Source organism: Jaculus jaculus, chromosome 3, assembly GCF_020740685.1.
Source record: "Jaculus jaculus isolate mJacJac1 chromosome 3, mJacJac1.mat.Y.cur, whole genome shotgun sequence".
Classification (NCBI taxonomy): Eukaryota; Metazoa; Chordata; class Mammalia; order Rodentia; family Dipodidae; genus Jaculus; species Jaculus jaculus.
In genome coordinates this window covers 105,100,902-105,126,637 of record NC_059104.1, presented here as the reverse complement: position 1 = coordinate 105,126,637, position 25,736 = coordinate 105,100,902, and the positions used below count along the sequence as shown (strand labels likewise).

The window sequence follows — 25,736 nt, the reverse complement described above, 5'->3', positions numbered from 1 at the left end:
GCTGAGTTCTAGAACCCCCAGCAAGGATAGTACTTAGATGAAAGAGTCTCTGCTCCACATCATGGTGGTTTGTGGGTGATGCATTCTGTGAGAAGAGCCTATATAACATCACTAAACAAGAACTCCATCATGATTAAGCTTCAAGGGGATATGGCAAAAGGTCTGCAGGGTGAAAGAAATGGACAGACATATCATTTATCCTGTTTACAACAGCCCAACTTTCTTTCAAGGATACACAAGAAGAGCTACCAAAAAGAAAATCTTAAAACAATATTTTCACTAAGTTTGTTATAGCTCTTAGGAACCAAATACCTGGTTCCTAATTCCTCAACTTCATCCTCTCCTCATAAAATCCAAACTCTATCCAGGCTCATTATAAATCCCAGTTTTGGGGGAAAGGATTCTCAGGTACAAGCCAGCCTTAAAAGCCCTCCACCGAAAGACTATGGTTGAGCTCATAGGCATTGTTATCTTCTTCCTCTAAGAGCAGCTTGTCGATGGTCAGGGAACTGATGGCTCTTCTGGAGTCATCCATGTCCTGAAGGACTGGCTCAGGGATGGAGATGGGGAGCTGGACAAACTGGGGCCCAGGCAGGGCTGGGGCTGGGGCCTGGTACTGCAGGGTGGAGGTGGGCAGTGTTGAAAGGGGCTGAGGCCATGGGAAATAGGTGAGGGGTGCCTGGTGCTCTGGGCCCTCCAGCTGCGGTCCTATAGTGGATGTTGCAGTGCTCCGCGGCTGTGATGAGAAAACACAGGAGCAATGGTTAGCAGGCCTGGTATACCCGCAGTCTTCGTCCCAGCAGGATCTCCAGTTCCCCCTTCACTCTGCCCTTCCTGGGGTCCCACTTCGTGAAGCTCTACTACCCCCTGCTCAAGAGACAGCCAGGAAAGCTGCAACTGTGTCTCTCGCTTGTCACTTCTATGTGTGTGTCCTTGTTCATGCGACTTCTCAAGCTAAAAGTCTCACTTTTCTCACTTATGACATGGGATGTGGACAGCAATGAACTCATAGGGAAAATCAGAAAAGGTTTTCTTGGATATAAAATGCATCCTAATTGCATAAATCTTAAAATGTGAAGAATGCATGCCTCTTAAATCATTGAAGATGCATGTTAAATAATGAGCCTGTTCCATGGCACAGTAGCTGCATCTTGAAGGGGACTGCTGTCTTGCCCAGACAGAAAGGGGATCATCACTCCACTCAAAAGCACCCATGCCGAGGTCCACACCAGCGGGCACAGCTCCAGCCCTTCCCACTCTTCTAACGGTGATCAGCTCAGAGACGCACAATGCCCATCTCTATCTCTGAGCCAGTCCTTCAGGATATGGACAGGCCCAGAAGAGCTGTCACTTCCCCCATGAGAGCACTACTGAGCCTGACATGTGGACTGCCTTCCTGCTGCTAGCTGGTGCCTGTCACAGCCCCATTCTCCTGTTTTTGAGCTGCTCTCACTCACAGCTGCCCCATCCCATGGTGTGCTATGATTCTCCCACGTAGAGAGCCATCCTCCCATGTGCTCTTTGAAACATGTCTATCATCTACGGTGACCACCCTGACAAACTTCAGCTTCATCCAGATAGACAGGACCTGAGTTCTTACTATTCTCTCAGGGTTGAGGAAAGCAGATGGAAGAGGATAATCTAGGGCCAGGCGTGGTGGTGCATGCCTTTAATCCCAGTACTTGGGAGGTAGAGGTAGGAGGATCACCATAAGATTGAGGCCAGCCTGAGACTACATAGTGAATTCCAGGTGGCCGGAACTAGAGTGAGACCCTACCTCTAAAAACAAAAACCAAACAACAACAACAACAGAAAGACAAGGATATTCTCTGCATGACAGTGGAAAGATAAGCAAAAACTCCCCTTTCTGCCCTCTCGCCCTCCTCCATCATTCTTCAGTTGATATGGTGCCTTGAGAGTAACTTGTTTGAGTCCTTGGCAGAGAGTTTTATTTCAGCTTTGTGGGGAGCTTGTTACAACACCAATTCTGAGTTAGGGGGTCTGGAAAGCGGACTATGATGCTGCATGTCTGACTAGATATCAGGAAGTGACAGTGTGAATGGAGCAGCAATGACAGTTTGAGTAGCAATACTATAAGGGTCTTCCTTCTTGAATGATGAAATTGGGGCCCTCAATGTGCAGGCTGATGTTTATATTCTACTTTCTCTACTTTTATATGAGTCCATGGTCCCTAATCTGGCTTCCAGAAGCCAAACAGGACCTGAAGAATGCTACTATTTCCATTATTTTAAAGTCCAAATGGAAAGCAATCATTTTGAGTCTTTAACTTACACAGGTCAACTGCAACTGCAAGGTTCCTGGCCAAGGGCTAGAATTACAAGTCTTATCTCTGCTGATCAAGAGTACCAAACCAGTAGCATAAATCAGCCTTAATGAGCTAATTTATAAAATGGCAAAGCAAGTTCTTTCTTAATAAATATGGTTTGTTTGATACACATAACCTTTCAAAGCAGGGAATGAGGATGATGCAAGGGGATAAATAATGAAAAGAATCCTCAGTTATGAAGTGGCTGGGAACTACCAGGTCCTCCACCCCAGGCCCTCTGATACAGAAATGAGCTGCCTGGGGAAGATGTTGAATTAACTGCATCTACTCACTGTCATCAAGACCTACAATCATTCCATTGGGTAGACAGATGGACATGAGTAGGGAAGGTCTCCCATAGGCTTTGTCAGAAAGGCCCTTTGATATACAGAACAGGTACATAGGGGTGACACTAGACTCTGGAAGTAAATGTTGGGGACAAGAGGCACCAAGTCAACCTCCACCACCAAGAGAGGGTTCTACAACTACTCAGGAAGGCCCTGTTTTACTTCCCAAGGTTTCCCCAGGGTGGACCTGGTCATCACTGCAGCCTGGCCTTTAATCCCCCTGAAGACTTGAGGGATTCCCATTCTTCTGGTCACACAGGCACCATTCACATTAAACTATCACTCCTTTCCTTCATTCTTGGGGTAGTCAGGTAAGCCCTTCCTTTCCCACCTGGCACTTGAAAGGCAATCCTTTATTGACATTGCTTGTAGACTTTGATATGAGGGTAAGGCCTACCATTTGCTGAGTGCTTTCTGTATGCTAAGTGTAGTACTATATGTATTGGCTCATCTGATCCTAACAATGCCCTCTTGTTAGGATTTCCATCTTACAAATGAGAATACTGGGTTTGGGCTAGAGAGATGGTTTATTGGTTAAGATGCCTGCTTGTGAAGCCTAAGGACCCAAGTTGTACTGTCAAGATCCCATGTAAGCCAGACACACAAAGGTGAGGCAAGTGCAAGGTCACACATGCCCATTAGGTGGTGCAAGCATCTGGAGTTCAATTGCAGTGGCTGAGGCCCAGGCATGGCCTCTCTCTCTCTCTCTCTCTCTCTCTCTCTCTCTCTCTCTCTCTCTCTCTTATAAATAAATAAATAAATAGAATACTGGGTTCAGAGAGGCTAAGTTCACAGAGCTAGTAAGTGGGTAGAAGCATTGGACATAAGCACTCTGCCATTAGACACATAACGCAAAAAATTACCTTACATGTAGGTCTAACTCAAAAAATAACTTTCTGTTTTGCTGAGCCTAGAAGTTTAATGGAAAGTCTCACAGCTAAGTGAACAACCACTCCCTACATTAACTAAACTAGAATGAAATATGGCCTCAGAATCCGCATAGACCACACATGGCACCCCATTCACTAAAATCTTCACACACTATATCTGAAAGCCACTGCTTTCAGAGCACCTGGGGAATTTCAGGCAGAGAAGTAGACCTTCTCAACCAACGGAGCAAAAGACATGACAAGACAGATATACAACGTGTTCATGGAAAGTATTTTAGGTCAATGGGAATGGGAGCAGGCGACCCTGAAGAATTCAGTGGACTATGTTGACCTGATAATCATAGGCGGGTACAGCTCTGCTTTTGCATGACGTACCGTGACATTAGTGATGAGTGGTGGGGAGGCATAGGTCAGCATGGATGAGGGCCCCACAACTGTGTAGCTGGGACACATGGGCTGCACATACATGTCGGCTGAGTAGGGGCAGCTGACAGTTTCATGGGACATGTACTCAGTGTAGGGTGTCCATGAAGCCAGAGGCTGAAGCGTGGCAGGAGCAGGTTGGGAGAGCCAGCCAGCACATAAGGCCCCCTCCTCTGTCACTGTGGAAGCAGAGACCTCCATGTCAAGGCAGGAAGCACCTGTGGGAAAATGGAAATTGTAGGAAATGTAGGTGACAGTGGAGAAGGACCCTTGAGGATGCCAGGCCTACAACAAGAGCTCTTACCCACTGTGGTGTAGGTCGCCAGGGGCTGGTGGGGCAGCACCACCTACAGGGGAGACGAGAAGACCAGAGGCTGTTTAGCACTATGCAGCAAGCCGCCAGAAGGGAATTCCTGAGGGCCCCAGGGTAGGGGAACATAGGGAAGAAATTCCCTTGCTGGAACAAAACACCCACCCCAGCCATCACTACTACACTTTGAATGGATCTATGTTTCCTGTGAGCAAGTAGACTATGCACTGGGGAACTGGCATCTTCTGTTTCCTAGAGAAGACCCCCAACTCACACCAGGGTGTGCCCTTGTCTCCATTGGGCTTGTCAACAGCTTTTCCCCATGGAACAGAGACAGAATCCCCACTATCCCTCATCCCACTTCAAGGAACCACCAGCTTGTACCTGAGGGCCACCTTCTACAGCATCCCAGTGTAACCTGTCTTAAGGCCCAGTGGGTATTCCATGGGGCAAAGGAAATAAACTCCTGCCTTATTCCTGTGACCACCCTCACTGGCCCACAGACATGTATGCACACACACATCCACATGGACACACATGACACATGCACACACACACACACACACACACACACACACACACACACAGCAGTCCCTCACCGCAGTCGGTGGGCCGGCTGCACTGCTGCTGGCATGGCCTCGCTTTCTCCTCAGCAGTTCCTTTACTGGCTCCTTAACTCGGACGCCCTGATACGGCCGTGGTGGGGCTTGAGCTTGCTCTGGAGCTGTGGCCGGGGAAAGCAATGTCACTGGAATTCACGGCTCTTCTTAGATACCCCCAGCCCCAAGTACCCATTTCCTTGAGTTCTGTCAGCTCATAAAATGTGCTTGAAACTGAAGAACCCAGAGTTTCTGCGGGCTTCCTAGAGGATTTCATTGTCACTCTGCCTGCCCCAAGCCTTCTGTGGCTCCTGGACCCCACACAATTAAGTCCAATCTCCTTTAGAATTGAAGGTGACAGTGGAGAAGGACCCTTGAGGATGCTTAGACATCTCATTACTTAGCAATGAGATACAAACCATTTTTTTCCTAACCCTTTCCACCAGAAAAGTATGGCTCCTGCCGGAAGACCTGCCTACATTTCTGTGGCATCTCCCTGTTGTCTCTCTTGTTTCTCATAGCCAGAATTCTCAATGATTCGGGGTTCACCCCTCAGACCCCTATAGCCCATGGAATACCTACATTGATGTCTCTAACACTTATAGATCTGATCAGTATTCACACAGATGGCAGTAGAGGATGATAGTAATAAAGTTAGATGACACTGTATTCAGATTCTGCCTCTGCTATACTCTAGCTGTGTAATCCTGGGAAGCTAGTAAACTTCTCTGAGCCCCTTAGTCCAATGAATGCTCTGCAGAGTCATCTGACATAGTAAATAAGAAGATAAATGTGCCATAGAAAATCAGGTACAGAGTAAGCATTCGATAAATTAAGGGATGTGTTTTGTTTTGAGTTTGTTTTGTTGGAACTATGGATGGAACCCAAGACCCCATATATATTTAGGCAAATATTCTACTACAGATGAACATAGGCCCCTCCTCCAACATTCAATACGTTTTCAGGCTGTGAGGTAATAATTAGGTATCCTCATTAGTGTAAATTTCTAATGTCCTCAACTAGATTATAAAGTTCTTAAGGTAAGATACTCCCCTTTATTTCTGCCTTGTCAAGTGACATGTCCATAATAAACTTAGTCAGTGTTTATTTGTTGACTAAAACCAACTGAGTGAGTGTTTAAATGGTGTGTCCATTCATCTTCCTCTTATCTCTACTGGACCTTTGGAACGAATGGACTGAAACGAGTGGATTCCAGGTTCCCCATGAACCTTACTTGGGACAAATACACAATGATTATTCCTGTGTCCTGGAGCCAGAGTACCCACCTTGCTGCTAAGAGCCAGACCCTGTCAAGCCTGGGAGAACAGTGACAACCTGCCCACTCAGATGTCTGGGCCCATAGAAGGAAGGACAAAGTCTAGGTCACCCAAGACTGGTGAGAAGCACTAGTCCTTGGAACTCAAACAGGGAGCCCATTATCACACAATGATAAGAGCCTGGGACCCCAGCTCTGAATCAAAGGCCCGGAAGCCTTATGAATCTATTAGACCCAGATCTGTAGGGTTGCCATGACTGAACTTTGCTCAGTAAATACCCAGCTGATAAATCCCTGTGTAAGACTCTGAACCAGACCTCCTTCCGGGCTCTTGGGTTCTCAACAACAGTACATCCTGCCTTTGAAGGCCAATAGGCAGAGAAGCCCAGGCATAGTCACAGGATGAGGGAAGTGAGTGCCAGGGACTGATGGTGTGAGTCCAGTCCAGTCTTCAAACTCATCCATTATGTCCCTCACTTGACCATGTAGCAGAATAAGCTAGAATGTGCTCCCATAGATTCTGATTCTGAAGTCTGATGTAAGCCTGGAACATAATGTATAAATATCCTAGTAATTCCAAAACTATATGTGATTAGAGACATGATAGTTCCTCCTTGAATTAATACTAGAACCACCCCATCACATCCCTGTAGGAGATGACCCTCATTTTAGCTTCTCCTGACAGATCAAAGGGTCTCTGGTAGTATTCACTCATTCTTCTCAACGTTCCTGGGTACAGATGAATGTGACCTCTGCCCACGTGGATCTTGCAATGCAGCAGGGAAAACAAGCAGTTCCCAGGGGGGTGAATGTTGCAAGGATGATAACATGGCAGAAGGAGCCTTCATGGTATCTGTGCCCTGAGACCATCTCCATTTTCATTTCAACCCGCAGAAAAGATACCTGTAGCCGGGCATGGTGGCGCACTCCTTTAATCCCAGCACTCAGGAGGCAGAGGTAGGAGGATTGCCGTGAGTTCAAGGCCACCCTGAGACTCCTTAGTGAATTCCATGTCAGCCTGGGCTAGAGTGAGACCCTTCCTCAAAAACAAACAAAACAAATAAAAAAAAAATACCTGTGTTCAAATTTGGGCTGTCATTGTCATTATGACTCTGAGCCTCAATTTCCTCTTCTCTAAGACAGTAATAATAGTTCCTGTCACACAGTTGTTGTATTAATTAAAATAATATATGGGGGTCTCCAGGCATATGGTAGATGCTCAACATATCTTATTCTTCCTTGCCTCCACCCATTTTCCTTTGGAGAGTGATGTCAGAAAGTTCTCCCTGTTTTCTTCCTTTACTGTATCATGCACCATAAATATGTCCTTACATTGCCTTGTGGTGAAACTCACAATTTATAATCCACTCCTAGCTTTCTCACCTGTGAAGAAAAGATCATAATGGTGTGTATGTTGTAAGGTAAATTTGAGAATTACATGTGAAGTGCTTGTAATAGAACTCAGCCTGGAGCAAGCAATTAGTGCACGTGGGCTAATGTTGTCATTACTAGTAGTAGGAGTGTCTTTGCCCAGCATGACAACCTTGTATATCTGAGTGAACTTCCCATTCATTTACCATTTCTCAATGACAGCCTTCCTGCTGAGCACACCACTCTAATTCAAGCTCCACTCTCCTTGCCTCTGTCTGCACAGTGCTTCCCAGTGTTACCCAGAGTCCAGGTATGGCCTGACATGGCAGACAACAAGGACACTGATGCTTCCTTCATTCTGCTCACTCTTTCTAAGATTCCCTATGACCACATCAGCTTGCTTCACAGCCACCTCACTGAATCTCTCCTGTTTCCTGCTATGACTTAGGCACAAAACCCAAGCTGAGATGCCTTGCTCTCAGGGAAACGATGAGGTGCAGGTCAAATGGGGGGATGGGAAGCTGAGCATTGTGATCACCCTCTTAATCCAAGTGGGTATCAAGAAAGGCTCAATCCATATGTACACATCTCAGCACAGATCTGACGGGAACATAGGCCACACCTTCTATTTGCATGTACACTCCTAAGGAAGGGCCCAGAGGATCCACATCCCACCCCCCCTCAGTAGTCACACCACACATTTAGCTACAAAGAGGCCATCTGGGCACTTCCAGGATCTTATCAAGTGAGTGCTTCCTGCCTTCCATCATTTTTAAATCAATGAAGAAATAAGGTTGGAAGAGGTGTTTTAAGCTCAGGGCATCACCTTTTAATGCCTGAGCTTCCTTAAAACCCACAATATCTGGGCTGGAGAAATGGCTCAGCAGTTAAGCGCTTGCCTGTGAAGCCTACGGACCCTGGTTCAAGGCTCAATTCCCCAGGACTCACATTAGCCAGATGTACAAGGGGGTCACATGCATCTGGAATTCATTTGCAGTGGCTGGAAGCCCTGGCGCGCCCATACTCTCTCTCTGCCTCCCCCCCCCTCTCTCTGTGCTTCTTTGTCTGTAGATCTCAAATAAATAAATAAGAATAAACAAAAGATTTTTTTTTAAACCCACAATATCAACAGATTTGCCCTGGCACAACAAAGTGTGCAGAACAATGTCTTCTAAATCCTCATCTGGGTGCTGGAGAAATGGCTTAGTAGTCAAGGTGTGAAATCTAATGACCTAGGTTTGATTCCCCAGTACCCACATAAGCCAGATGCACAAGGGGCACTTGCATCTGGAATTTGTTTACAATGGCTGGAAACCCGGCATGCCCATTCTCTCTCTCTCTCTCTCTCTCTCTCTATCTGCCTCTCTCTCACACACACATGCTCTCTCTGATAAATAAATAAATAAACAAACAAATAAAAAAATAAATCCCCATCTAGTACAACTGCAAAATTGCCATAGATCCTTGGGTTCCCTGAGTTCATAGCCAACTGCCACAGAGTCTTATAACTGACTCCATCTGAGCAGGAAAGAGAGAAGATGCTTCTGAAACCATCTTAGCAAAATGTCAGTGAAAAGTGTATAATCCAAAGCCTCAGGACAATATCCAAGTAAGCCCAACAGTCTTGTGAATTTGCAAGTGGACAACTTGCAGTTAGCGTCTTTCATACTCATATGGAAAGGAAAGCAAAATGTCAGTGAAAAGTGTATAATCCAAAGCCTCAGGACAATATCCAAGTAAGCCCAACAGTCTTGTGAATTTGCAAGTGGACAACTTGCAGTTAGCGTCTTTCATACTCATATGGAAAGGAAAGCAACCATCTGCCTTTCTAATTTCACAGCAACCACTGTGCTCCCAGCTGCCACCAGTACAAACTGAGCCCATGGTAAAAATAGGGAAGAAGATAAAAAATTTATCCAAAGTCATGGTTGCCTCTCCTTGGGGCTGCTGGATACCTAAACATATATAACTTTACAACAACTGAACTGAGTTCCTAAAAGAATTTTTAGAATCATTTAAATGATCTCTTAAAATAATAATTAAGAAGGAAAAATAAAATAACTTAAAATAATACTATGTCTACAGAGAAGATAAAAGCCCAACGTAAAGTTAAACTGAGATTTTATGATCAAATTGCAATGTTCATCCTCAAAGCTTGAAAGACTCTCACCATTTTTACTATGGTCTGGGGCTCTGTTATGCTTTTTGCAGGCATTCAAATGTCTAGCACAGAGAAAATATGGTTCACTTAAATGTGGATGTCTGGCCCCCATTGGGCATCTCCCTCTTAGAAAGAAGATCACCATAATGCCTTTCCTTATGTCAGTCACAAAGGGGTTTGAAAGAAGAAAAAAATTAATCTAGTTAATAGCAAAACCTATCCATTTGGTCCCAGTAAGGGCTTCCTTTTGGAAAATGAGCAATGAAAATTTGAAGGTACAAAACATAAGCAGAGGATATTTCAGTTCCTCCTGCCAGATATCCAGACACATCTCCCACTGGAGGGCTCAAAGTATGACAGATTCAAGTTAACTCGTATAGGCCTTTCTGCTTGCTCTGCACCAAGCTAAGGGAAACAGGACTCCAATGAGTTAAGTAGGCACAGTGTTCCAGTTCTTTCATGGAAGTACAATAAACTATCACTGAGGAAATATGCAAAATTGTCAACACTTGTATATTTAATGCCCCCCCCCCATGCAAACCACATGCAAGCCACAGTGCAGATGCTACTCAGCTAAGGAGCAAGTCACCAGCTCCTTGGCAATCTGTTTTCCAGGGCAGCTTTGGAAAAGCCTGATTTGAGCTGGGGAGATGGCTCAGTCGGTACTAGGATTCTTAAATGTTAATCTCTGGTGTGGTGGGATGCACTTATAATCTCAGGGGTTGGAAGATGGACACAGAGAATCCCCAGGGCTTGACGGTTAGCTTGTCTAGCCAAATTGGGGAGTTCCAGCTTCAGTGAGAGACCTTGTCTCAAAAATGAATAAGTAAATAAATAAAAGTAAGGTGGAGAATCAATAGTGAAAAACACCCAATGTGGACCTATGGTTTCCACCTGGATATGCACAAACACACATGCATACACAGAGAGAAAGAGAAGGGGGTAGAAAGGGAGCCCATGTCAGCTAGGATCTATTCTCTAGAACAGTCTCCAAAGCACCCTTAAGGGAAGACCACTGCCTCAATCATTGCTTCTTGAAATTCCCCATAAGCTGCCTAGCCAGCCAGCAGGTTGGGTGACAATTAAGAGCACTGCTATTTAGGGACAGTGGGATCCAGAATAAGCATGAATGTCTATCACCAGCAATCAAGAGAACAGGAGCCCTTCCAACCCATCTTGACAGTCTTGCTGCAACTACACTGGCCCTTTTGAGAGATAAAAACTTCCAATTTCAAAAGGACATATGACTTATGACAGTCTATTAGTCATTGCAGATAACCTCTGCAAATATTAACTTTCACTGATGATCTTCAGTATTACTAAGAAGAAAAACATTCATTAAGGAAAAATACAAGACTCTCTGTACGTGTAGCAAAACCAAAAACAAATAACCGAACAATAGGACTTCAAGCCTAGGGCTAACAAACTTGCCCTAGCTTCTAACTGAAAACAAAATCTGAAAAGTCGCTGACACTTTCTGCTTTAATGTAAAGAAACTTGTTTGTTCTCGGCCTCACATAGCCGAGGGCTTCTGGGAAGCCTGAGCTCAGGCAGGCTACAGGATTGTTTGCATCCTTAATTAAAACACTACCACAGGTGCTCTTCTTACAGTGAACGTCTGAGTCAAAGTTTTCAGATTTGTTCTTTTCATTTATGGACAATGGCTGATTTTTTTCCAAACAGGAAGAAAGACGTTGGGCATTGGCCAAAGGTCGATCTTGACACACTATAGAAAAGACGGTCCCGCTAAATTTACACTAGATTATAGTTTCCTTTTTTATTTTTTTTCATGTAAACCAACAAAGAGATACCATATATGTGTAAATGTGAGCTTTCCATTCACTAATGCTTGAGCCAGGGGACCTTGAAGCCAGGAACTGTAAACATATCACTCATATTGTCCAGCAACCTAGATAATACTCAGGCAGAAAAGCAAGAGGTGTGGCAAGGGCAGAGGACATGACTTTACAAAAGCTGCATAACAGATAGAAGAGAAGGTGGAACCGCAGCTGAAGTACAATTTGATGTTGCTTGTTAGCTGGGGGGGGAAGGCTGCCAAGGACTAAACAGTGATGTGATGGTTGATGTCTCTATCATGAGATTGCAAAGGTGGCAGCTGAGTCTGGTTGGGCTAGAGAAAGTAAGAATCCATGGTCTTTCGTTTCTCCTCCCTGTGCCTTCACTCTAAGAAACTGGCTTCTTCCTATCTATCATGCAGAGTTTACTCATCAACCATATGCAGGCTCTCAGAAAAAAAAAAAAGTTTAAGGACCCATACTCACTTAGGAAATTCCCCAGACCAGGGCAAGGCAAAAGGACCCATACAGGACAGCCCTGAAAAAGAGCAGCCAGGTCCAGCTCACACAGTACATCTGGAGTAATAAAGGAAATTGTCAAGTCTTAGAGTCCTAGAATCCCAGACCAAAGCTCTCTAGGAGGTGAGTGATCCCTGTCTACAGGAAGCCATAGCCAGCAGGGAATGGATAGGCAGGGTGATCCCATAGGGATTCCTCTCATGTTACATTAGGTATAACAAGGAAGCCTATTTATGCACAGCACACCCTGACTCACCAAGCCTCCTACTTGGAGGCCCTGAGTTCTGGATATCTCACTCCATGACCTCAGGCAGTATGGCAGAATTCTGTGTGGCAGAGAGTCCTTTGACTCCATCCACATGAGTGCCACCATCAAGACTTACTTTCCCCAGGTGCTCTCCACACCTTCCAGACCACCTATCCACCCCAACATGCCTCTCCAGTATTCTGTTGGGACCACCTCTGCTTCATGTAGATCCATTTATGTTGAATGAAGGGGGGCAAAGATCCATGTGTTTTCTGGCCACAGTCTTAGCTCCTATAAACTCTAAAATAACCACACTCACATTTACATGACGTCTTATGGTTCATAGAAGCTTTAATACAAATGACTTAATGGAACATCCCACTACAACCTCCGAAACAGGCAAACGAGGTAGTCTACTCCCTTATTTCATGGATGAGGACTATGATGCTCATAGACATTCAGTGAAGTCCAAGGCTTCCACTCATCAGTTTTGGTGTCATCATCCAAACCCAGGACCTCTGATTCAAATCATAGACCTTTTCCACTTCACCAGCCGCCCCCTCCCTGCCTATGTAAGTCCCATCATTTCTCTAGGTGACATTGGAGGTCAGTCATCTAAAGGTCTCTGGGCCAGCCCTAACCATCTTTCCCCAAGTAGGACCACTATGATTTTATCTCCCCTGATAGCCAGTTTCCCCAAGAAATGGCGTGTCCCAGCTTAGAGAGAAAAGAGGTTTTCATAAGAAACTTGCCAACAGTCTGTTCACGTGAGGAGTGACAAGAACTGAGAGACTCAAACAATTTCCCACAAGGTTTTATTTTTGGTATTTTTTTTTACAGAAATGACAGCAAACAAGTCCACCTGAGAAACCAGCTGCATCTGCCTGCCTTTTACGGAAACTGGGGTCATCAGAGCAGAAAGGGTTCCCACCTCAGATGCACTATGTCCCCAGGTTAGAGTCAAGACAAAGACACATCTGGCAGTGCACTTTTCGATCAAATACTTGCTGAGCAGATCAGACCTCAGGGAACTTGTATTCCCAACTACTGGGATATATAGAATTGAGTAATTTCACAAACAAATCCAGAGTTAAAAACTGTAATGGAGCTGTGTTTGCTTCAAAACTGAACATTCCACCTCCACCTGAGTCAGTAAGGGTTGAATCAGTAGCAAGCTGAGGCAGGGGGCTCTCCAGGGACTGAACAAACAGAGGAGAGACAAGGCTTCCCTGGGGTCAGAGCTCAAGCCACACCATAGGTATGAGTCTGAGCCATGGCACTCAAAATAGCAAATCCTTGGTGGACCTCAGGATGTTTAACCAGATCCTCTGCCCAACTTATCCAAGCAGCTTACCAGAAGAATAGTCCTAAGGCTTCATTCTTAGGTAGAAATAAAAAGCTCTGGAGATTGTCTATTAAGTCTCATGTGTCACTTTCTGAGATTCAAATTTGTAATGGCTTTTGAGTCAAGTAGGTCTACCCTTGATGAGGTCATAAATCACCTCCATCTAAGGGCAGACCTATTTCAACAATCCTATGCAAGAGATGGCCAAACCTTGACATTGACCTTTTGTAAAAATTCTATAAGCTGAACAGATTTCTTTCTTCAGAAGTTACATAGAATTGGGCTTGTGAAAGATTTGAGTACTTTTAAGCCTCTCCAACAATAAAATTTTTGGCTACATTCGAGTGACAACAATTAAGTGGGAATCAAAGTACACTCTTATCATGAATACAGATGCTACACCTTAATGAATCTGCAGATTTCTCCAAAAGGCCAAAGACACGGGATGGCCAAGGCTTGGTTGTATATATTCCATCAATAGGACCAGAAAGCTAGAATCATATGCAGCACATATGCAATAGAAACATGGCATGCTACAGTGCCTAGTGGTAGGAGTTGTATCACCTGTTAGAGCAAGGAAGACTCCTGGCTGACACTTCCAGAGTTATCCCAGCCTTATGGAGCACACTGGGCATTAAAAATGGAGAGGAAGCCAGGCATGGTGGGGCATGCCTTTAATCCCAGCACTTGGAGGCAGAGGTAGAAGGATCGCCATGAGTTTGAGGCCATTCTGAGACTACATAGTGAATTCCACTTCAGCCAGGGCTAGAGCAAGACCCTGTCTCAAAAAAAAAAAAAAAAAAGTGGAGAGCAAGGGCCTAATCTGCGCACTCAAGTCACCAGTCCCACTTCAGGCAAGAGAACTCCTCCACCTTATTGCCAACGTAAATTCTACGAGAAGGCAATTCTACTAGAAAAGAGAGGACAGACAGGAAAAATTTTTCCTTCCTTATTAAATTAAAAACTGAATTGTCAATCTGATCTAAGACCAAAAAAAAAAAAAAAAAAAATCTGTGGGCAGGTAACTATAGAAGACAGTTTGAAATCCAATTATTGGTTCCTTGACTTAATCAATACTTAATTTTGGATCTTTTTAAACCAAACAGAGTTTTATAAAAGAAATAAACTTTCAGAATTTGTAGATAGCAAGTCAGTAAGAGTAATTGCCCTACAGGCATAAAGATCTGAGTTTGATCTCTAACATACACATAAAAACATTGGGTGTGGAACTGGAGAGATAGCTTAGCAGTTAAGGTGTTTGTCTACAAAGCCAAGGAACTAGGTTCTATTCCCTAGGACCCACATAAGCCAGATGTACAAGATGGCTCACACATCTGGAGTTTGCTTGCAGAAGCTGGAGGCCCTGGCACTTCCATTCTCTATCTGCCCCTCTCTCTCTCTCTCTCTCTCTCTCTCTCTGCTTCTTTGTCTCTTTCTCTCTCTAATAAATAAATAAAGATAAAAATAAAATATTAATTTAAAAAATGTTTGGCATGGCTATGCACTCCTGTAAATTCAGCTCTGAGGATGTGGAAACAAGAGGGTCCCTGAAGCTTACTGTCCAGCCAGACTAGCCTAGTTGATGATTTTCAGACCAATGAGAGAGCCTTTCTCATAGAAGGCAGCAGCATTCCCAAAGATGACACCCAAGGTTGTCCTCTGGCCTCCACACACATGCACTTGCATACGCACAAACACACTCACACACATATACAAAGTAAAATCAAATAGCTTTTTCTGGGACCTTCAGATAATGACTAGTCTCTAACGAAAGAACCCTCCAGCTGCTGCAGCAGTTGTGTGTTTGGGATCAAACCCAACTGCCAGTTCCCAAAGTCCATGAGTGTTTCAGGGTGCATTCTATATGTAATGGAGGTCTCATGAGGAAACATAACTTTCCACCAAGTTTAATTTTTTGGCAATTCTCAAGATGAATAACAAGTGGCTCTCATGGTATGGGAGAATTATCTTATAAGGAACACTAGAGGAATGTGGGGTAATTAGAATATCAAGTTTTGGAAATATGTCACTAGGTCAATTTTTGAGGAATTTGTTCTCATTCTCATGAAACCCACAAAGACTGAAAACATGGCTTCCCAGATAGAAAGCTTTGTGAAAAAAAATGCAACATGCTGCATAGTGGCCCACTCTGTAAGGCTTGAACCTGTGACCAGCTATCAGAGCTCTTCATGAGAGGAATGAAGGATTGGTAAGGTCAAGTGGTCAATTATAACCTGAAGAATACTGGGACCTAGTTACAATGTCTTCAGATGTCCACAGAGGGAAGGAGGGAAGTCAGAAAACAACCCAAAATCTAGATAGCTTCCAGACCTGCTCCATTTTGACTTTTATGTCAGGTTTCTACATCATTTAGCTTGAATGAAGAGGTTTATGATAATAATTTGTGTGCATCAGCCTGGACACCCTGGGGTTTTCATCCCAACTCCTGAGATGCCTCTGTATTTCACAAAATCTAAACCATGAGCATGATTGCCATGTGTCCTTTGTGACCTTCATCTAATGTCCTGTGCTCCAGAATGTCTTCCCTGATTCAGTCTTCCCCTAACTTGACTGAAGATAATTTGTTCCATTGCTTGATTACTCTAGAAGGAAGTGCTCCATCACTGGATGGAGGTATGTGTATGGGTACATGCTGCCAAAGAATAATGAAGACATGGCTGATTTTTCTTCTATCTTCTACATCTTTCTCTCTTTGGTTGACATAACTTACATCCAACATGAAAACTGCTACATTCATGTTCCCAGAGGGAATACTGATAACCCCACTGAAAAGGGACCTCAGTGAAGTGGGGGCAAACAGAGGTAAGATAAGAGCATAACCCAGTGGGAATATTACCAATTTGTCATATGTTCATATATTAAAGTTCTCAGTTAAAAAAAAAGGATTTGCTCCCATTTTTTAACTCTGGCTTTTCTATGTCATTGGCAATTTTCAGTTCTAGAAAGTCTTATCAATCTTTACTCTTATTTCTTCCAGTTAAAGTTTGGTTCTTTTAAGTAAATTGAAAGGTAACTATACTTTATTTAGGGGTGGTCAAATCTTTTTTGTGCAAACCCCTGGTCTGAGAACAACTCAGGTTCACAATTCTTTGGCTGCCAGCTTTTCCCAGAAAGTAGTACTAAATGAAACCATTTTTTTTTAAAGCAGGCAACACATTGTTGTTTCAGTTTTCAGTATTATTGGGGCTATTTCTTGTATATTTCAAGTGTCATTCTCTACACACTAGTTTACAAACAACTCAGCCCAATTTTGTAAATTAAAATAAAGCAAACACAAGCTTGTCAGTCAGTATAAACCTGCTGCCATCCCATCACAAGGGTAGTAGGGAAATCATGGCCAAGTTGGTCCCAAATTGGCCAGCTCAGCCATATACATTACCCCTGATCATAAACCCTAACATTAATTCAAAGCTATGGATACATATCCATGTCATTTCACAAGAAATGCAGAACTCAGAGGCCATACAAATTGTGATCTATAGTTAGCCTGCATAACCTTTGTCTTCACAGAGTAAGAGAGAATTAGAAACTAGCCAGGCATGGTGGCACATGCCTTTAATCCCAGCACTCAGGAAGCAGAGGTAGGCCGATTGCCGTGAGTTTGAGGCCACCCTGAGACTACATAGTTAATTCCAGGTCAGTCTGGGCCAGAGTGAGATCTTACCTCAAAAAAACAAACAACAACAACAAAAAAAAGAAAATAATAATGGTTACATCTATAGGTTTAGTGTTTATTTAATGCAAAGCTTGGTGGTAAACACATACCACAACCTATGGAAAACTAGTCATATCCTTGTAGTCTGCATAATGAAATGGCTGCAGAAAGAGGCAAAGGGTTTGGTCCGCATCACAACCAATATCTAGGACTCAAACTCGGATCCACTTGACCCAGAAGCTGATCTTCACACTACTAAAATATTTATTTTTTAAACTCCAGAAAAAATTCTACTCACCATAGCTTTCTCTCCACATGCCACAGACAGAGAGAAAAAGAACAAGAGAAGAAAAGGTACAGCCTGTCTTCTAAAATCTAGAGAGCACAGAAGGAAAGAAGCATGCACGAGGCAAAAGCCTCAGCTCCACCACAGGCCACCACCCAGGGCTTACCACCAGAGACACAGGTGGACTGGAGTAAGAGGTGAAGACCACGGAGCCCTCTTCAGCTCTCCGTCGTAGCTAAGACATCTACAAAGAGCCAGTGGAGGAGGTATAACGGCAAGCAAAGGTCGTGTTTTCTTCATTGAGTTGAATATATCACAGATAAGTTCTTAATGTCTTAGCTGGTGTTCCTCATTTTGCTGTTGGCCTTTATCTAACCTGGAGGGTCTGGGCTTTTACCAAGAATACCCCCTAAGCCCCAAGGAGACAGGTTATTTGGAAGGCGCTAGAACCGATTAGTAAGTCAGTACTTAGGGTCTGTTTTAGATGAACTTCACTGCATAGGTGAGTTACTAATCTAATCTTCAAGGGTCAGTTTCCTTCACTTATGAAGACATTACAACAGAGCCCATGCCATGGTATTAGGAGGATTAAATGAGATAATATGAAGTGTGACAAAGACTGGCAGTTGTAACACCCAACACCTGCATTTGCCTTCCTTTGTAACAATCCTTGCATTCTGGAGGGTGGCAATGTGCCCAGCTAAACAATTATCTTGTTTTACCCTATAATCAAAGTCATCAAGAGAGGTTGGACTGGGACAAGGGACAGTGATGGAGAGAAATTAGTTTTCTACTTCTCCCTTTTCTTATGTTTTTATGAAAACTTATGATGACCAGAGATGTACTGTGAGCACATCAAGTTACAGTGACAACCACTAAGAAATCTTAAGGATAAAAGTTGTATGCACAGAACAGCACATCAGAAAGGCAGAATGTTATTATTAGCTCTGTGGGAGAGCCCTTAGAGTACTATGCTCTGTGAATTTCATAACCAAAAGTATAACATAGTCTTACTCGAATCCCTATTCCATCCCATCTCTATATTGGCAACCAAATGTAATTGAAGCCTATCCCAAAGAACATTTGGTACACTGGATGGAGCCTTAACTACCCAATGGCCCGTAGTTGCTATGTAACACTATTAGAAGTATTGAACACGTTTCACTCATAATAAAAAATGAAAGATATATTAGAAGTCATTGATTACAACCTCCACTAGAGCAGGTTAAGGCCCCTATAGCAGAGTCCCTTGAATCTCCCTACCTCAAGGTTGCAAAAGGCTTTCTTCTATTAATGAAGAACCTTAGTATACATGTTTTATTTTTCATAAGGACTTAGGAAAACTCAACAATTAGAAAAGAAATTCAGCCAAGTTCAGTCTTCTTGCTCTTAGCTAGAGAAAGACCTGTTCCATTTCCTCTGAGACCTGCAGTGGTTAGGTGGGTAGCCAAAGGTCCCATTCCTGATTACCTATAAACTAGAAAGTAGAATCCATCTTTCCTGAGTCAAGAGCATTGCCAGTATACACAGACTCCCACAACCAGGAGAGAGGACTTCAGTAAACTTTCCACATCCAAGGGAGGATCGCTCTTGTCAAGCAATTGTTCCTCAAAAAATGAGAACACTGGGCTGGAGAGATGGCTTAGCGGTTAAGCGCTTGCCTGTGAAGCCTAAGGACCCCGGTTCGAGGCTCGGTTCCCCAGGTCCCACATTAGCCAGATGCACAAGGGGGTGCATGAGTTCGTTTGCAGAGGCTGGAAGCCCTGGCGTGCCCATTCTCTCTCTCTCCCTCTATCTGTCTTTCTCTCTGTGTCTGTCGCTCTCAAATAAATAAAAAATAAAAAAAATATTTTAAAAAAAAGATGAGAATACTACCTCCAGCTGTCCAAGAGCTTTGCCCTCCTTCCTTCTCTGAAGATCTATCCACAATCTAATAAAATCTCTCTAAACCTAAAAAAAAAAGCTAGAGTTTTATTAAGCATGTCATAGAAGTTAGCTATGTTCATAACTAATAATAATTAATGATAATCAATAAGCCAACTTTGGTTCAATTAGCTTAGAATTAAAAATGAGTGGACATCTTAATTTCATTGGAACATACACTACTTTAGGAAGAAGTCAGAGGATGGGAAAAGTATGATACAATGATTTTGTAATGAGAAAGTTAAAAGCAAACATTTACAGAACTTCTTAATGAATCAAATGCATTTAGCAAACAAGTGTAGACAACCTTGATTTTTTTTTTTTGTTCCTCAAAGCAGATTTGTAGGTGTGAACTGAATGATAGCATTAATAACTCCTGAGTTGGTAACTGGGATATAGAGAGGGACGGATTTGGATGTTTTCTTTAGAGTATAGAAATAAGGAAGTAAAATACCCACATAAAATTATTTGCTTATACCAATTAAATCCATGTGTTTGTATTGTGATATACTGTCCCCCAGACATAACATGAACACTATCATCTTAATCAGAGCAGCTGTGACAACCCTTCATAGCCCTCACAAGATTCTCCCAAGCTGGTCCTGTTGATGTTCCTTTGTAGAAGAAGAGAGAGGAAGAGTCATTAGACCCCCATCTGAGTTTCCAACCACTCTCCCTCCTGTGCACCCTGCCAGCTACGTGCAATTCTTCCTCGGCTAGAATTAGTTTTAGGAGATGCTAGAGTTTATAGGAAGTGGAAGATCATCTGAAGGGTAGGCTCTAACTATACAGCTTTGGGGAGTCAGCACCTAGGCTGGGATGGGACTTTTTAGGAATGTTCCTATAAGTAAATACAATAAAATCATTGGTTCACCAAGCTAGACTTAAGCGGGAGGGTTACTTCGGTCTGTTTTACCTAGAATAAGAAGATGTTTGTTGACTGTATCTTCAGGTAACGGTAATGCACTAGTTGGTAAATATATATCCCCCACACACACCCAGCATTTCACCTGCACAAAGTACTTCTGAATTGACACCTCTCCTCCAGCATCTTCAGCAGCAAGAAGCACTGAAACCATGGACATGCTTATGAGAAGTAAGGTTGATTGTTAGGTTCTTTAAGCAAAGGTCAGACAGAAAGAGTTGTAGAGGTTGTCCACAGATTTTAAATTACTTCTTATGGTTACTACTTTATGCAGAAAATGTCAAGATTTCAAAAACTACATGTTTATTACACATTTTCCTTCTCTTAAACAGCCCTAAAAATGTTTACTAGTTAGTGGAACCCTAGGGTAAATTCTAAATGCAGAGTTTGATTTTATGAGAATTTTAAGACCCCAATTTATTCTTTTTAAGCCTCTGCTATACTCAAGTTATCTAAAAGCACAGGCACATGTGGACCATAAAAATTTGGTGTAAGTAGTTCCTATTCCTAAGGTGCCTCCTTAGGCATTATAGTGAAGACATACCAAGGCCAAGTCTATGGGACAAGAGACAACCAGGCAACTCAATGAAAATCAGCTAATCCTGCTTTTCATTTATTATGCAGGTCTTTCTCTAATTGAAGCATCAGTAAAAAGTGCAGTCATCCAAATTACGCCCTTTGTAACATGTAGTGAGTTTATTAGACACAGTCTCATCATATGAAAGGACGAATTTTAATCAAATCAATTTTTGGTACTGAAAAAATTATGGAATGAAGTAGCTGCACTGTTTGTCTCTACACTTAGTGCTGATACTGTCCAAGAGCGAGATATGGAGCAACTTGGGGAAGTGAATGCCTCAAGTACCTAGCAGGTACTTCACAAGATTCTCCCAAGTGATGATTTTAGGACAACTGCAACTATTCAACCTTGTCACTGTAGCAAAAATAGTCCTGGACAATATGCAAATGAGTAAACATAGCTTGATTCCAATAATATTACAAAAGCAGGCAGTGGACCTGATTTGGCACACAAGCTATACTTAAAGAACCCTGTTATAGACCTTTGGAAAATGTTGGGACTTTATAAAGTGGGCAAAAGGAGGGAATTTGGCATAATTCAATGGGACAGACATGAGACATTTCCAGGAAGGAAGATACTAACTGACCACTGTTATTGCTTAGGAGGGAACTGCATTTCATGTTATGTACAGTCTCCACTTTTTTTATAAGTGCAATTTTAATACAAATATATATGATAAACAACATTTAGATTTTTGAAACTTTAACAAAGTTTTAAAAACACATTTTACACACTAACATTATAATATGAATCAACTGCATTTGAACACATGTGAATCTGATTACTGTTTTAAGAGTTAGTAATTCACACTTAACAAGTTAGTGCCTTGCTGAATTCAGCCTTTGTATAAACAAAGAGACAATGCATAATACATTGCATTTTTGTGCCATTTTAGGGTTCTTTTTCATTTTGTTAAACAATATTATGTTTCTTAAAGTTGGTATATAACTGCTAACTTCCTATCACATGTGAAACTCACTGGCAACAGCTAACATGTTATAACAGAACACGTTCTCTAGAATGGTTTATCTTAAAGTTTTAAAAGCAACCACTGTAAGGATTGTATTGATAACCATTCAGCAGAGGAGTAGGTGTGGAAAAAGGCAGTGGGGGGAGGGAATGAATGAGAAAATAATGTAATATGCCATGATGAAACCCATTACTTTGTATGTCAACCTGTTTGAATTTAGCAGACAAAGATCAAACTTTATAAAAACTGCTTACATACAAAACCTAATGTGCTATAGCCAAACAATGATCAACATAAAATCCTTTTGTTGTGGCTAACATGTACAGAGTAAGTACATTCTCCACTTTAGTTCTCACAGACTTTGGTGAGGCAGGCTGTCAAATCTAGCCCTGTCTCTCTCCCATGTTCCTGCTGCTGCTTCTGCACGGCTCCTAGCTGGGCTGCTTGTCAGTCTCATCTACATAGAAGCTAACATCCCATGAGAACTATCTTACATGGGATGGGGACCATCAAATGCAGAACCCAGGGGAAGAACCTGCAGGTGGAGTAGCTTTTTTATCCACCTAACCAACCAAGGAGACCTCACCTCCATGGCTGGGACCTGAAGATTTCCACGTATCAGTGCCAGCAGTTCTGAGCTTTGTCACGCTATTATTCTCTGATCTTAACTAAAGCCTGTGTTCACGATTAGGGCACAAACATGGGTCATGGGCCCAGCAGGGAGGGGGCAACATTTACAAAGTGAATGTTTTCTTAACCCTTTCCAGCATTCTGGGCACAGTCATTTCAGCTCATGCCTCCAGGGTGTTTTCTAAAAAAAAGAAAGTGCCTTTTCAGCACTCTTGGTGTCTGATTTCAAACCCTGCCCTTCCAACTAGTAAGTGGGCTGATGAAGCCACTTTGTTTTTACAGGTTTTCTCACAGGGCTTAGTCACACTGGTGCTCTGAGTACCACATACTTAGGACCAAGTTAAGAAGACAGGTCTGGTGCAAAGAACCTTTGCTGATTGCCTTCAAGCCTCCTAAGGACAGTTTAAAAGAACTTTGATTTGTGCTAAACACATGGGAACAGTCACCCGGGCTATGCCATTGATGAACTTACAATACAGTCACCCTTGTAACAGAGCTTTGCTATATATTTGGCTGGCCCCTGGGCTGTGAGCAAGAAGCATACCCTTCAGCAATGCCTTTAAAAAAAAAAAAAAAAAAAAAAAAAAAACAATCAAGCTGGACATGGTAGTGCATGCCTTTAATTCCAGCACTTGGGAGGCAGAGACAGGAGGATCTCTGTGAGTTTGAGACCAGCCTGAGACTATATAGAGAATTCCAGGTCAGCCTGGGCTAGAGCGCGACTCTACCTTGAACAAACAAACAAACAAACAAATCTAATCCATCTGTTCACTTCTTATGTAGCATTAAAGAAGAAAAGAACATAGTACAAAATGAAAAAGAGAGAATACGACAGCCTGTGCACATAATCAGCCCGTATCTCAGACACTGATGCCAAACCTAGGGCAATCAGAATGGCTTTGGTGGCAATATTACTCACTAGCAGCAGTGCCACAAATGAGATTATCTCACCTCATTTTAATAAGAACTGAAAAGAGAAGCTCACATAAAACCCAAAGAAACCCATTCTAAGTGACAGGGCATATGGATGCTTAGAAGTCCCCCTCAAGACATGAAGACCCACCTTCCCTCATTCTCATAACAAGCCCAGTGGTATTGGCTGTCTCTTCTTCCAAGAGGATGGTGCCTTGCTCCAGTCACCTTTTGGTGAAAGTTTCATGCTATGCAAACTAAAATATCCCTGATTATCTTGAAAGGAATCCATAACTCTCAAATCCAAATTAAAGTACATTTCTTTTTATTGAAAACATACATCTTCTGGATATACATGATGGTACTTCATAACCTGAGAAAATTTTAATCACTCCTCTGAATCACACATTAACAAACTCAATTCCAGAGAGAACTGATATTAGAAATAAAAAATAAGTTGGTGATGTTACTGTAAATAACATTTCAATCAACAATGTGATATTTTTCTGCTATATTTTTATAAAATAAGTGCTACTTTATATGTAAATCTAGGTTCTCTTATACTAGGCTGTTTGAGGTAGTGTATACCTGAATGAATTAAAAGGCACTTTAAAGAAGTAAACACCTGGCAAAAACAGGGAAATCATTGATGATATTTCTTGCTTGAGGAACTGTAGCACTGAGCCCTAGTAGGGTTCACCTTTTGTAAGACCAATGAGTTGGCTTCGTTTATTTACCTCCTGAAAGGGATACTGTAGATGATTTCTTTATGGCTAGTATGTGTTTCATCCACAAAATGGAAAATAAAGTTCATAGCTGTTCCATTCAACTCCAGGGGTAAAAATCAAGGTCAAAGATAAACCTACTGTCCCTTTTCAGTGGGACACACAAGCCTTGCAGCAGAATGGAAAAGGCAATTGAAGTACAAGAGGCAAAGAGGAAAGCAATGGAGACATTGCTTCACAAGGCCACGTTCCTCCTCACCCCAACACATCCACAGAAACAAACCATGCCTGACAGAAAACAGAGCAGCCCAGCTAGAAACAGGCCCAGAGAACCAAACAGGTTGAATGCAGGAGCCAATGAAAATAAAGCCCCTCGTGTGAAAATTTCACTGTTTCCCCTTCCCTGCCCCAAACCCACATCATATGTAGCTTTTGTTTTGTGAATCATAAACTGCCCTTTCTTCACCACAGTGATTCACACACAGACATTGAGATACTATGAGCTGTCTCGCCTGGGGACACTCGTTCGTTCCCCTCCAGGTTGGAAAATCAGCATCATCTCTGACAGGTCTGTTTCTCCATCAAGCTCCATCTCGCCCACCTCAGGCTCTCCTGGGCTTGGAATTCAGACCCTGTGGTCCTGTGCCATCACCAGCTCCCCATTCCCAGCCAACCAATGATCTCCTGGCTCCTGCTTCTGCTTACTTGGCCCTGACAGCCACACTTACATTTTTGCCAGAGCATGGCCTGTGACAGGATGTTGCCTTTTCTCTTTGAAGCAGACAGTTTGACTTCTTTAATGTGAGACTGGGTGTGCTTTCCTCCCGAGGAACCACTGCCTGCTCTGAGGCTGTTTCCTCAGCTTTTTAAAGGTCTGAGTTCCCGCTGTGTGGAGCCACGTCATCACATCCTCCCACCTCAAGCATGGGTATGCTTTTCTCTGCAGCAACATTGCCTGTCACCCCACTGTGTGCGCTCCCAAAGGGTCTCCCCCACCTGCAGAGTGCTGTACACACAGAGCCAGCCAGCTGGGACTAACCACCACACAGTATGAAGGCCACGGGCCTTTGCACACAACCACAGAATGATGGCTGTGTGGGTGAGGGTATGCATGACATGTGGTGGGGAGCACAGTGACCACTGCTGGAGCGGCTCGTGTTTTAAGGAGTCCAAAAGACACTCTGGAAAATACGTGGTTTTTCTCAGTGCTCAGACACAGTGTACTACCACCAGGTCGTTTGTAGGAGGACTAAGCCTCCCATGGGTGCCTGCTCAACGGGAAATGCTACTCCCAGGGGTCACTATTCTCAATGTGGGAGGAAACACCTGTCCTCTCTTCAAGCCTCACTAAACAACCTCCTCATTCTTTTAGTATTCATTTTCTCTTTATTCCACTTTGAAATTCAACGGCTCCTCCCCTTGCCTCAGTCCATACCAAAATGGTTGCTTAAACAATGGGGCACTGCATCAGATGGTGTCAGAGAATGGGGTCAATTGAA

General features: G+C 43.0%; 1 protein-coding gene across 1 annotated transcript; it reads right to left on the bottom strand.

The window, feature by feature from the left end:
• Positions 1-421: 421 nt before the first annotated feature.
• Positions 422-25,060, bottom strand: Pou2af1 (POU class 2 homeobox associating factor 1). Its single transcript, XM_045144788.1, has 5 exons — positions 24,966-25,060; positions 4,896-5,020; positions 4,291-4,333; positions 3,939-4,204; positions 422-736 (listed from the first exon to the last, which is right to left on the bottom strand). Exons 1-5 carry the CDS (start codon positions 24,979-24,981, stop codon positions 422-424), a joined length of 765 nt encoding a protein of 254 aa, XP_045000723.1. The 5' UTR covers positions 24,982-25,060.
• Between the last annotated feature and the right edge of the window lie 676 nt (positions 25,061-25,736).

Coding starts and splice junctions, on each gene's coding strand:
- Pou2af1 (XM_045144788.1), bottom strand. Junction 4,334..4,895: donor CAGCCGGCCCACCGACTGCG/GTGAGGGACTGC, acceptor TCTCCCCTGTAG/GTGGTGCTGCCCCACCAGCC. Junction 4,205..4,290: donor GGCGACCTACACCACAGTGG/GTAAGAGCTCTT, acceptor ATTTTCCCACAG/GTGCTTCCTGCCTTGACATG.